The following is a 14,110-nucleotide window of genomic DNA, read 5'->3' as shown; positions in this document are numbered from 1 at the left end:
GTTTGCGAAGATCTTTCCTGGGTCCGCAGCCTTCACCGTGGCTCTTCGGGGGGGCCCTCCTCCCATTACCCCCTAACTGGCCACCCCCCAAAAATGTCAATATTTTATTGCTTCCTCCTCCTGACACTGTCTTTATCACCGGCAACGCAGGAATGACGCAGACCTCCGCCGCTGCCACCGCTCTCTCCTCTCCCTTCCCAGAAGCGCCCACCGGGTCTCCTCCCGCTAGCTTGGCTCCCGACGCCCGCCTGGCCCCGGGCGCAGGAGGGCCACGCTCCACCCTCCACGTGGCTGTGAGCAAGCAGGGTAAGAAGGGGCCGATCACCTGACCCCCGACCCTCTCTGCCCGCATGCGCACAGACACATGTGCCGTGTCCCCACAACTCGTCCCCGCAGTATGGCACCCCCATGATAACAGCAAGCTGTGCAAGAACCACTAACTTGCGCGGGGAGGGCCTGGCGGCGCGCTGGAATGCAGAGGCATGCGAAACGGTTGCGTCGCCGCGTCTTGCACGTCGGGGAGCAGGGGTTGCGCAAGCCGCACATGGTTGCTGTTAAGTTGTGGGTGAGCATATCAGACGACACAGCGATTCCTCAGCAGCTCTTGTTTATTCACAGGCCAGAACAGAACTGAACTGAAGGGTTCAGCCAGCCTGCTTATATAGAGCTCCACTAGAACGCAACAGTAACCATTTTCTGTAACTATCCAATCACTGAATGTCACTTTCGATCCCTTATTTGCATATGTGGACCTGAATGAAAACTATCTACAGTATCCCCCTGCTAGCCCAGGGTGAGAACTTCAGTACATAACAGTCGCCTCTCTCTGAGCAGAGGACGAAGCTGGCGAGTCTTATTTAGGATCTTATTTAGGATGGGAGGTGCGATTGCGATCACCGGAAGTGAAAGCTTTGTCTCTCTATTATTATTTTTTCCATAATATTTTATTTATGTTTTCTTGGTCTACAAAGGTATGCGCGCAACGTCTCTTTTTTCCAGTTACATTTTCCATAGGTCAGTTTCATTTGTTGAGACATTAGGATGAAAAAAGGGATGTGGGTGGCGCTGTGGGTTAAACCACAGAGCCTAGGACTTGCCGATCAGAAGGTCGGCGGTTCGAATCCCCACCACGGGGTGAGCTCCCATTGCTCAGTCCCTGCTCCTGCCAACCTAGCAGTTCGAAAGCACGTCAAAGTGCAAGTAGATCAATAGGTCCCGCTCCGGTGGGAAGGTAAATGGCGTTTCCGTGCGCTGCTCTGGTTCACCAGAAGCGGCTTAGTCCTGCTGGCCACATGACCCGGAAGCTGTACACCGGCTCCCTCGGCCAGTAAAGCAAGATGAGCGCCGCAACCCCAGAGTCGTCTGTGACTGGACCTAATGGTCAGGGGTCTTCTTATCTTTAGGAAGAAAAAAGAGGATAAGAGATGGAGGGGGCCATGGTTTGTGGGGGTGGGGTCGGGAGGCGATATTTCTATTTTGCTTAATGTATGTGTGGGTTTTTGTGTTGGCGTCATTTCCGCAGGTTCTCTTTGCTATTCGCTTGTGTTCCTTTGGCGGTGAGAGAAATTGGGGTTGGCCTCAGGTGCGGTTGCTTGTGTTGAACTTGGTTTTCGTGTGTGAGTGGGGTGGGTGTTTTTGAGTCAGGTTAGCCATATTGATTCATACGCTGTTGGTGGATTCTTGTCGTTGTCTTGTTGGGCTGTGTATGTGATGAAGGGGAGCCATACCGGGGTGAAGGTAAAAAGGTAAAGGAACCCCTGACCATTAGGTCAACCTTTAACAAAGGACATCTCCCAGAACTCTTGGGGGGGGGAGCAGTGCCCATTTAACGTGGTATTGTAGTGCTTTAGATGTACGGCTTCAGCGTAGCCCTAATAATATATACACATTTCTTGAGGAGTGTTCCCTGAAAATTCATTTCCCCCCTATATTATTTTCATTGAATATATGTGCTTTTAATTATGCACACTTTTCCCTAGCTTGCACCCCTTTCTTTACACGAGTTTGTAAAATCCTGGGAAGCACAAATCATAATTTCTGCAGGTGCAGTGAGGTTTGCTTTAAAGTGCAAGCCGGAGGGAATTCCTTCTCAAGCCTCTAGGTTCAGCTCAGTTGTGAGATTCAGCTGGCATGGGGAGGCTTTGAATGAGTCCAGTCTGCAGTCTTCCCATCTGTAAATAATAATAATAATAACAACAACAACAACAACAAAATACAGTGGTACCTCTGGTTGTGAACAGGATCCGTTCCGGAGCCCCATTTGCAACATGAGCAGAACACAACCTGTGTCTGCGCATGCGCAGGTCACGATTCGCCACTTCTGTGCATGCGTGTGATGTCATTTTGCGTGTCTGCGCATGCGCAAGCGGCGAAACCCGGAAGTAACCCTTTCTGGTACTTCCGGGTCGCCGCAGGAATCAACCTGAAAAGATTTAACCTGAAGCAAATGTAACAAGAGGTATGATGATGATGATGATGATAGTAATTTATTTTATACCCTGCCCATCTGGCTGGGTTTCCCCAGCCACTCTGGGCGGCTTCCAACAAAAGATTAAAAATACATTAAATTGTTGAGATTGGTGTGTCCCGCCTCGCAGGGGTGCTGTGTGGTGGGCACTATCGCCTCGCTGGCAGGCAGAGTTTGAGGAGAACTTAATGGGATGGAGAGGGAAGAGGACCGCAAGCTTTCTGTGCATCAGGGTGGGGGAAATAACCCTGATGAAGCAGGAGAGAAAGAACAGAAAAACGGCCCCCAGCGGAAATAGCTCTTAAGAGCTGATCCATTTTGGGAGAATTAGGCGTAATGCGTATTGCAAACACGCTCTCTCCTGAACACAACAAGGCGCGCACACACACACACACACACATATATATATATATATGTGTGTGTGTGTATATATATATATATATATATATATATATATATATATATATTTCCGCCCCCACTCCGAAGCAAAATGTGAGGAGATGGGTTTTTGGCAGGGGGGACAAAATAGCCCTCAAATTGCAAACAGAATGCCCCCAGACAGCTGCGTAGAAATGAGAGAATTAAGCTGGCAGGGAAGAACAGCCGCCAAAAATAAGCTGGATTTTGTTTTTCAATTTAGGGAGAAGCAGGTATCCTGGGAAAGTGTTTTGTGAGCGTTCTCTCCTGCCAAACCCGAGGCAGAATCTGATTTTGGAATGGTTTCCTCTTCTGAGTCCAGGTCCCTCTCTGTACATGCTCAGAGGTTCCCTTCCCACCCGGCAGGGCAGTGGGAGCCATTGCTACGATTATATGGGTCTGTATGTCTCTTCATTTCTGAACCAGAGAAGAATCGCAGAGGGTTGGTCTAGCAGAGACTAGGATTAGGGTTGCAGTTATCAGTATTTAAGGCAGACGGGCAGCAAACCCCTTCAAGGAAGCTCACGTGATAATCTGCATTTTGTAAAATTATAAGTTATGCATGGCACAGAGTGAGTGGCGAGGGGGAAATTTTGTCTCCTGCTCCCTCCAAGCACTGGAACTCGTGCATGTACAGCGAAGCTGAACTTTGGAAGACTCAGGACCGATAAAAGAAAGGATTTATTCACATGGTGCATAGTTAAACGGCGGAACTCCCTCCCACTTGAAACAGTAATGACCACCACTTTAAAAGGCTTTAAAAAAAGGGATTAAATAAAATGGATTGATCCGTTTGGTGTGAATCTGCAGGCTTCGCATCTAGCAGAAATATGGCCTCTCTGTATCTCTGCAAGGAGGAAAGGGTCCTAGTTCAGCGGCAGAACAGGGGAAAGTTCCCCGGGTTTATTCGCTATACCCTCTGAATGGGCTGAGAATGTCCCCGTCTGAAAACCTAGAGAGCTCCTGCCAGCCAGTGTGGGCTATATTGATCTAGACAGGCCTAAGTGCCTGTCTAGCATCTTAAAAAGCAGAGACATCACCTTCCCAGCAAAGGTCCATATAGTTATAAGCTATATAAAGGTTTTCCCAGTAGTGATGTATGGAAGTGAGAGCTGGACAATCAAGAAGGCTGATCGCCGAAGAATTGATGCTTTTGAATTCTGGTGCTGGAGGAGACTCTTGAGAGTCCCATGGACTGCAAGAAGATCAAACCTCTCCATTCTGAAGGAAATCAGCCCTGAGTGCTCACTGGAAGGACAGATCCTGAAGCTGAGGCTCCAAGACTTTGACCACCTCATGAGAAGAGAAGACTCCCTGGAGAAGACCCTGATGTTGGGAAAGATGGAGGGCACAAGGAGAAGGGGACGGCAGAGGACAAGATGGTGGGACAGTGTTCTCGAAGCTACCAGCATGAGTTTGACCAGACTGTGGGAGGCAGTGGAAGACAGGAGCGCCTGGCGTGCTCTGGTCCAGGGGGTCACGAAGAGGCGGACACGACTAAACGACTAAACAACAACAACAAGTGCCTCAGTCAGTATATGTTCCGGTAATCCTAAATAAAGCAGAATGGGGGACAGGACACACAGCCTGTAAGGAATCTGGGACATAGCTCATCTTCCTTTATATGTATATATAACGAGAGACATCTCATCGACTTGTTCCAGCTTTGCCCCTTCGCCATAAATGGCAGCCATTAACTTCTCCCCCAACACCATGAGGACTAGATCCTTATTTTGGGAAGGCCAAACTGGGTCAGCCAGTTTTAGCTTCTCTCATCCTCGCACCTGCCCACATGTCTGGGTCTTGTGAAAATAGGGCAGCATTTCTCTGGCTGCAGGAAAATCCTCAGTTTGGAGGGGTGAGAGCCATACACTCGTCTGACTGAACAGGTCCAGGGGTTTTGTGGCATTCGTAAAACAACCCACATGTCTTCAGATGTCTTCTAAACGTCCGATAGTTGTTTATCTCCTTGACATCTGGTGGGAGGGTGTTCCACAGGGCGGGCGCCACCACCGAGAAGGCCCTCTCCTCCTTTCTTGCAAGCCCTATCCTTTGGAGCAGAAGAAAACAAGATGAAGGCCCTTGAGATATTTGAAGATGGCTGTTGTATCTCCTCTCAGTCTCCACTTTTCCAGGCTAAACAAACCCAGCTCCTTCAACCGTTCCTCATCCGGCATGGTTTCCAGACCCTTGGAAGCAAAAGCAAATTCTGGCTTGTCAAAACATCTTGACTGACAGCAGTGCTCCGAGAGCAACTTTCCCTTCTTTGAAACCTCCTGTGGGCCACATTCTGATGGGGGACGGATCCAGAGGCAAAAGGGAGTGGTCCGGTTAATGGAGACCTTACTTTCCTGCCGCAGGCTAGCTCCTGGTAACGACACACACAAGGTAATAGGCTGTTTTTCACTATGTAACTTCTATTTCAAACACAATTCAACATATAATATCTCACAAAGTGTAATTCCATAGACCAACACATCATGCAAGCAGAACATGTCAAGAGAAATTAAAGCCCAATGGATGGTCTCCTGACCATGTTCTGTTTTCATGATGTGTTGGTCTATGGAATTACACTTTGTGAGATATAATATGGCTTAGGGCCCTCGTATTTACGGGACCGCCTCTCCTGGTCTGCCCCACAGAGGACCTTAAGGTCCATGAATAATCATAGTTTAGAGGTCCCGGGCCCTAAGGAAGCCAGACTATCCTCCACCAGGGCCAGGGCCTTCTCAGTGTTGGCTCCGACCTGGTGGAATGCTCTGTCCCATGAGACCAGGGCCCTGCAGGATTTAACTTCCTTCCGCAGGGCCTGTAAGACAGAGCTATTCCGCCTGGCTTTCAATTTGAACTTAGCCTGATCTTTTATTCCTCTTCCTGCCCTCCCCCTCCCCTTTTTATGAAGATTACCCACTCTGGGATCCCACAGCTAATTCTCCCCTGGTCTCCTCGCTGGCCCAAATAGGACTAATTTAGCCAGCTAGCCCTGGTGATCATCTAATGTTTATTGGATGGATTTCCCCCCCCCAAATTGATTTTTGAATTCTGAATTTATTGTTGTTCCTGTTTTATACTGCATTTTATGCTGTTTTTTGTTGCATCAATTAAGTGTTTTAAATTTGTTGTAAGCCGCCCTGAGCCCGGTTTTCTGAACTGAGAAGGGCGGGGTATAAATAAAATTTATTTATTTATTATATGTTGAATTGTGTTTGAAATAGAAGTTGCATAGTCAAAAACAGCCTGTTACGTCATGTGTGTTGTTACCAGGATTGTATTTACGTACCCTAAGGTTTAGCAGTGTTTTGCAGGCTAGCTCTTGCCCACTCTCTGCCTTCCACCCCGGCAGTCCAGAGGCATTGCTCGGAGTCCAGGGACGTGTCCCAGAAAGGCAAATGATATTTGGGTTGCAAATAAAGCTGTGGTTGAGAGAGAGAAAGTGAATGGGCTGGATGTAGTTGTTCCAAGGGCCAGGCAGCCCCCTTGAGGCTGCCAAACACTTAGCTCTGGTTTCTGCTCATTTTATTGACCTGGCGTGCGGATCCAAACACGCAGGCCCCCACGGCACTCGAGGAAACGGGGATGCAGTTAGAGGGGGGCAACCTCTGAACAAAACTTCCTCCTATTCAGAGCAAAGAAAAGCACAGCTACCCACAGAACAGCTTTCAAGGAACGAAACATCAAACCGTTGCACAACCCTGACTGGGGCGGGGAGAGTAAGGCAGGCTTGGCAGAGGCCCGCCGCTAATTAGCTTGCAATCTTCTTGCCAAGGGGCAAACGTGTCTTTTATTTTATTTTTAAAAAGGACGCTCTCCCTTTTTTTTTATTTCTGGAGATCAGCTGTTCAGCATTAAACCTTCCGTTCGGCCTGCCTTTGCCAAGGCCGCCAGTTCAGCCGATCTCGTTGGGACGGGTGAACGGGACGGTGTTTGTGTGTGCCGTTTTCAGATGCTCTTCTCGTTTGGCGTTATTTTAATTATTTGACCACACGCCACTTTAAAAAAACAAAGAAAGCTCCCGAACAATGAAATCCTGTGCTGAGGAAAGCGGTTTTCTGCGGCCTGTACAATTACAATGCTAAACGTATCCCGCCACCTCTCCAGTTTCTGTTTCCATACATGCAGCACATCGTTACCCTGTGGAACTGCCTGCCACAGGAGACAGTAATGGCCACCAATTCAGAGGGCTTTGAAAGAGGATTAGATAAATCATGGAGGAGGAAGATGATGAACTACTAGATGAGTGACTGGCTCTTCTTAGATTATGAACTCTCTTCCTCCTCTTTCCAGCCCTTTAAGCCCCTGGCCACTGCCAGATCTTGTAGCCAGAAGTTCCACAGGTTTGTTCCATCCGACTTCGCATTACACAATGAAGCCTTTCCCCTTTTTGGCCACTCCTAAATATGCTGCAAAACAGTTTCTCCAAGACAATCCGCAAGTTCTAGTATCCTCTAAGGGAGGGATTTTTCAAAGAGAATTTTGGAGGGTTGCGTCCCGCAAGGGCCCTACTCAGGATAGCCCCATTGAAATTAGCAGGCATGGCAAACAAAGGTCCTTTTTCCATCTCCGCCGTATTAAGCAGTTGGTCCCTTACCTTTCTCGCCCTGATCTGGCCACTGTGATCCATGCGACGGTCACCTCCAGGCTTGATTATTGTAACTCACTCTACGCGGGGCTGCCCTTGAGACTGACCCAGAAACTCCAGCGGGTGCAGAATGCCGCGGCAAGACTCCTTACGGGGTCCTCGCTGCGGGATCACATTCACCCAGTCCTATACCAGTTGCACTGGCTCCCGGTGGAGTACAGGGTCAGGTTTAAGGTACTGGTTTTGATCTTTAAAGCCCTATGCAACCTAGGACCCCCGTACCTACGGGACCGCCTCTCCTGGTATGCCCCGCGGAGGACCATTAAGGTCCACAAACAACAACACTTTGGAGGTCCCGAGCCTCAAGGAGGTTAGATTGGTCTCAACTAGGGCCAGGGCCTTTTCAGTACTGGCTCCGACTTGGTGGAACGCTCTGTCACAAGAGACTAGGGCCCTGCGGGACTTGACATCTTTCCGCAGGGCCTGCAAGACAGAGCTGTTCCGCCTGGCCTTTGGTTTGGACTCAGTCTGACCCTTATGTTTCGCTCCCCTTATGGCTTTAATACATCTGCATTTTAAATTGCATTCTAACCTGTATTTTAAATTGGTTTTCCCCCCCCCCTTATGTTTTTACTGTATTTTTACTGTTGTTAGCCGCCCTGAGCCTGGCTTTGGCCGGGGAGGGCGGGGTATAAATAAAATTTATTATTATTATTATTATTATTAGTATTATTATTATTATTATTTTCAACATGTCTACTCTGAGTAGAGCTTAGCCGGGCAAAAGCCTCTCTGGTTTATGTTACAGTTGTGAGTTGGAGGCAGTAAAATAAGACCGCTGGCTGCTGCTATCTGGGCTTGCAGACAGGGAGACTTTTATTGTGAAGTTTTGAAAAGGCAGGAAAAATACACCAGACTTGAGACTTCCTGTTTTCCATGAAGGGGGTTAAGGAGAAAGAAAAGGGGTCTCGGAGAGAGAATATTTATCGAAGGAACCGCTGGCTTGTCAATCTTCTTTCCAAAAGCGAGGGCTGCGTTCAAAAGCACCTCTGAAATAATTTTAGCGTTCCAAAGAGCACCAGGTTGTTCCCGTTATAAAACAAGGCAGTCCTTAGTGATGGGGAAGAAATTCAGTTAATTCTGTGTTTAAAAGTAACTCGCTCTCCCCGAAAGAATTCAATAACCGAACGGCAGCTTTGAAATTCACACCTCTCCGAATTTTGCGATGACATTCTCCCCCTTTGCCCCAAAAAGACGAACAAAATGTTGGGTTTCCCCAAAAAAGGCGTCTGATTGGCCAATGTGAGAATAGGATACTGAACTCGATTGATCTGGCCTCATCCAGAAACCAGACTCTAATTAGGTCCTTACGAGGGGGGAGTGGTTTGGAAATTTTTTTTATTAGTGCAGAGCCATAATAGTCAACAAAATAAATTCACCCAGGGTTTTATGAATGAGCAGAGTTGGGGAACATCTGTGGCATTCCAGATGTTGCTGCTGGGGTCCAGCTCATAGCAGCCAGCATGACCGATGATCAGGACTGGTGTTGAGATTCCGGCCACATCTGGAGGGCCACAGATTCCACCCCCCCTTGCCTGTAAAAATGCTTGTGGACCTTGCAGAGTCTGAATAGATTCTGGGCCTTGCTTGCTAAATTCCTCCAAATGTTGCAGGGATTTTTTGTGGGGGGGGGTGTCCCAGGAAAACCGATGAGTAAAAAAATTCCATTTTTATACAGGAATTGGTGAATTGTAGTGGAGGGGGGAGAGAAATCAGACTTTCCCAGGAGGGAGATGGTTAGATATTCTTCCTCAAACCCCAACAGCTGGATTTTGTTTGCAGAATCCAAAGAGGCTAGTCCTGATTGTTGATGCAGTGGGTGGAAATAGTCAAGAAATAATAGTTAGCACTGTTATGTTCCTGTTGCAAGGTTTCAGTAGGGCTTAAACCTCACCCCCATCCAGATTTAGGGGAGAGGATGATACACCGCGAAATATACATACCTAAAGCTAGAAAAATATATTTTTTTACTTGCTTACGTAGCACGGTCTCTGCACATGGTGGCATTAGAATGGGAGACCCTGTAGACCCCTGCCCCAAAGGGCTTACAGTTGTGCAGTCATGCCTCGGTTCTCGAACGCCCCAGAACTCGTATGTTTCGGCTCCCGAACAATCGAAAACCGGAAGTGAGTGTTCCGGTTTTCAAATGTTCTTTCGGAAGCTGAACGTCCGGCGGGGCTTCCGATTGGCTGCAGGAGCTTCCTGCAGCCAATCGGAAGCCGCGCTTAGGAAGTCGAACGTTTTGGAAGTCGAACGGACTTCCGGAACAGTTTCTGTTTGACTTCCGAGGTACGACTGTATATCATGCGGTGGTGCCAGAGCAAAGGGAAGAGAGAGAGGGTTAAGTCCAGGATCAACTATTCTGCTATACAGTGGTCCCTTGGTTCTCAAACGCCTTGGTACTCAAACAACTTGGAGCCCAAACATGACAAGCATGGAAGTAAGTGTTCCGGTTTACGAACTTTTTTCGGAAGCCGAATGTGCTCCGTTTTGAGTCTTACGCTTCCAATTTGAGTACCACACTTCTGTTTTGAGTGTTAAGTTGAGGTCTGTCTGTTTTTGCTATTTATTTTGCGTCTTTGTTTTTGCAGCTCTTTTTGGTGTTTTTTTTGCGACTGTGTGGAACCCAGTTCAGCTACTGATTGATTGATTGATTGATTGATTGATTGTGGGACCACGGCTTTCATTTTATGGATCAATGGTCTCATTAGATAGTAAAATTCATGTTAAATTACTGCTTCAGAGGTTGTTTTTAAAAGCCTGGAACGGATTAATCCATTTTGCGTTACTTTCTATGGGAAAGCGCGCCTTGGTTTTGGAACGCTTTGGTTTTGGAATGGACTTCCGGAACGGATTAAGTTTGAGAACCAAGGTACCACTGTATTGGTTTTAAAGCAGGGTGCAGAGACCAGGGGATTCTGCCGAAAGGGTTGCAGAAAAGACGAGGTTTCAAGGAGGGGGTTTGAAGCGAGTTAGACAAGGGGCATCGCTCAGGTTTTCTGAAGGGATATACCGTATTTTTCGCTCTATAAGATTCACTTTTCCCCCTCCTTAAAAGTAAGGGGAAATGTGTGTGCGTCTTATGGAGCGAATGCAGGCTGCGCAGCTAAGCCAAAATGCAGAACATAGAGAGGGAGCGCTGCGCAGCCTCCGGAGTCGCCGAAGAGCCTCGGGCGCAGGCTGCAGCAGAGCCCCATGTCTTGCGGAACCGACGAGCTGTGCGCGCGTCCGGGCTGAAGGCGTCCGGCAGGCAGCGGCTCTCAGCGCTCGTCGCAGTCCCCGCGCGTCAGGGCCACGGAGGGCGCGCCAGGCAGCCCCTCCTCACAGCCCCGCCGCCGCCACCGCAGCTGCTGGGCCATGTTGCATTTTCCTCGCCTCTCTGCCCTCCTCCTCCTCCGCTGGGCAAGCGGCGTCATTTGGGCGGCAGCGCCAGCGGCAACTCGCCTCAGATCACCTGACACGGACCCGCCGCCATCGCCGCCGTGGCTACCTTACCGTAAATACCCCAGCCCAGGCAGCAGCAAGAAGAAGCTGGCAGCGGCGGCAGGTTAGGGGTTAGGGGGCGCAAATTACTTGCCTTGCCCCGGGTGCTGACAACCCACGCTACGCCGCTGCTCCGGAAGCTTCACGGGCTGCTCCAGAAGCCTCCGCAGGACACGGGGATGAAGGCTCCCCGTGCCCTGCGGAGGCTTCGCGCGGCTCTTGCGGGAAGTGGGGGCTCTGTCCCTTCCCCCACCTCCCAGTAAAGCCCCCAAGAACCGCGCTCCCTTTAAAGAGCGTGCGGTTCTTGCAGGAGATGGGGGAAGGTACAGAGGGCAGCTTACCCGCACGCAGCCTCTTCCAGGCAGGGGGAGCCTTCATCCCGCTGCCTGGGAGAAGGTTCAGCGGCTATCCCAGAAGCCAGAACAGCAAGAGACTATCCCAGAAGCCAGATCCCTCTTGCTGTTCTGGCTTCTGGGATTCAGAATTTCTTCTTTCTTGTTTCCTCCCCCCCCCCAAAAAAAACTAGGTGCGTCTTATCGTCTTGTGCGTCCTATAGAGCGCAAAATACGGTAACAGCTAGGAAAGGGCAGGTTGGCTGATCAGAGGCTTGAGAACTTAAATCATAGAATCATAGAATAGAATCATAGAATCCTAGAGTTGGAAGAGACCGCAAGGGCCATCGAGTCCAACCCCCTGCCAAGCAGGAAACACCATCAGAGCACTCCTGACATATGGTTGTCAAGCCTCTGCTTAAAGACCTCCAAAGAAGGAGACTCCACCACACTCCTTGGCAGCAAATTCCACTGTCAAACAGCTCTTACTGTCAGGAAGTTCTTCCTAATGTGTAGGTGGAATCTTCTTTCTTGTAGTTTGGAGCCATTGCTCCGTGTCCGCTTCTGTGGAGCAGCAGAAAACAACCTTTCTCCCTCCTCTATGTGACATCCTTTTATCTATTTGAACATGGCTATCATATCACCCCTTAACCTCCTCTTCTCCAGGCTAAACATGCCCAGCTCCCTTAGTCGTTCCTCATAAGGCATCGTTTCCAGGCCTTTGACCATTTTGGTTGCCCTCCTCTGGACACGTTCCAGTTTGTCAGTGTCCTCCTTGAACTGTGGTGCCCAGAACTGGACACAGTACTCCAATGGAGCCTCCAGATCCAGGAGCAGTATAGCAGGTGTAACTACAGCAGAGGGCTGGTGTTTTCCATGCCCTGTTTTTTTGGAGCCCCCCCCCCAAGGCATCAAACCTCGCCTGTGCTGGAGAAGCAGGACGGTAAGCAAGGCTCGATCCAGATCTTTTTGTGCAGCCCCCAATGCGGTCAATGGCGGCTGTTAGCAGAAAAAGAGCTGCCTGGCTGTAAATATTGTTCATTCCTCTTTTCCCCTGTTAACAAATCCCAAGCCGCCTCTGAAAAAAAACGACAGCTTTGTCCTTCAAACTCTCCTGCCCACATGCTTACAAATGGGTCCTGACAGATTAATCAACTCGACAAATAGTTGGTTAATCTACTCCTTTAAAGCACCGGCACCTTTTCTTGTCGTTTTATTTTTAATGCCCTCTTTTGAAAAACCTGGAGTGCTAGCTAGCTATATAGCCCTTGACATTCATTGGGTTTTATAGCCGCCTTGTTTATTTCTGTCCCTCTCTCCTCCGCTCACCCAGTGTTTTTCCTTTTTACAAAAAAAATAATAATATAAAAAAGCAAAGAAAGAAATTGAGTTTCCATGGAGGCCCTTTTTTTCTGCGCTTCATTGTTTTCTCCGTGGGAAATGGTTTACCTTTCTTTTGTGCATCTCTCCAACAAAATGATGGGATTTTTGCAATTCCCGAAAGCTAACAAAATTTGCCCCCCAACCTGCGCACCTCATACTTTGTTCTGTGGACTGGGAGGGGGGGCGGAAATTGAGGCATGGATAATGCGATGGGGGGGGACGCATCCTTTTGTCCGCTGACCCCTGAAGAACACAGAAGATAGAAATTGCCGGGCAGAGACAGTGGGAGAGTCTGTCCGCGGGAAAAATCCGAAGGCGAGATCATCTCTGCTGCGCCGGCTGACGTACTTTGGGCCTATTAAGCTGCAAATGAACTTAGAGGAGGGGAAGAGATCTCAAAAGATAAATCCAGGAAGCGGGGACGCTGTAAGGAGCATCTCAAATTATTTGTGGTACTGAGGAAGTAGCCAGAGGGACGCTTTTCTCCCTATCGTCACCCATCACACGGTTATCCAAGGAGGCCGAAGTTTGAGAGACTCAGGAAGGAGTTCTTCATGCACAGAGCATGGATAAAACTGTGGAACTCACCGCTGCAGGAGGCCACCAACTTAGATGGCTTTAAACTACATGAGCTCCTGGAAGGCCTATCAGCCTCCACTGAATACCAGTTGCTGGGGGTCGTAAATGGGGAGAGTCGCCCTCGCTTCCCATTGCAGCAATGTTTTGGCTGGACTAGATGGGCCGCTGGCCTGATTCAACACAGTTTTTCTTAGGTTCTTACGACCTCTCTTCGTCCTTTCCCCAGCTCTCTAAGCCCTCGGCCACTGCCGGATCTTGTGGCCTGGAGTTCCGCAGGCTTATTCCATCCTACTAGGCATTCCATCACCAAGCCGCTCCTGAGTCTGAAAAGACTCTTCAGATAACCCTCTAGGTTCCAGCATTGAAGGAGGGAGAGGTTTTTAAAGAAAGTTTAGGCAGCGGTTCTCAACCTGTGGGTCCCCAGATGTTGTTGGACTACAACTCCCATCATCCCTGAGCTCTGGCCTTGCTAGCTAGGGGTGATAGGAGTTGTAGTCCAACAACATCTGGGGACCCACAGGTTGGGAAAGGCCGGTTTAGAGGATGAAGCGCTGCATTGTGCGAGAGTAGCTCCCTTGCAATTAACAGGCGTGACTTTATGCTTCCTAGAAGCATCTATCTGAGTAGTGTTTATCTGACTGGTGCCAGAAAGGCAATAGGGGCCAAAGGCACTGGGTTCGAATTCAGCTGTCCCCAGATGGAGGCCCAGAAAGAGAAATTTGCTGAGATGAGCAGAAGAGGTGGGATCTGTTTGGATAATATGGACTCTCCGTAACACCATCGTGCGACGCCACTGGCTCGTGAACGTGA

General features: G+C 49.1%; 1 protein-coding gene and 1 long non-coding RNA gene across 4 annotated transcripts in view; both read left to right on the top strand.

The window, feature by feature from the left end:
- LOC307205877 overlaps positions 1 to 14,110 on the top strand; it is a 278,382-nt gene that overhangs the window by 107,919 nt on the left and 156,353 nt on the right. The gene's annotated exons all lie outside the window — the stretch shown is intronic.
- SEMA6C (semaphorin 6C) overlaps positions 1 to 14,110 on the top strand; it is a 140,730-nt gene that overhangs the window by 117,519 nt on the left and 9,101 nt on the right. For 2 of the 3 annotated variants that reach the window (XR_013834030.1, XM_079957955.1), the window contains exon 18: positions 151 to 306. The exons of the other annotated variant lie outside the window; for it this stretch is intronic. Coding sequence is in view for 1 of the 2 variants with exons in the window: in XM_079957955.1 (XP_079814081.1) it covers positions 151 to 306 (156 nt within the window). In the remaining variant the exon portion in view is untranslated. The remainder of the gene's footprint in view (positions 1 to 150; positions 307 to 14,110) is intronic. 3 annotated transcript variants of the gene reach the window in all.

The sequence above is a fragment of the Podarcis cretensis genome (assembly GCF_951804945.1).
Source record: "Podarcis cretensis genome assembly, chromosome: 16".
NCBI classification, from domain to species: Eukaryota; Metazoa; Chordata; class Lepidosauria; order Squamata; family Lacertidae; genus Podarcis; species Podarcis cretensis.
This window is presented reverse-complemented; position numbering and strand designations above follow the sequence as displayed.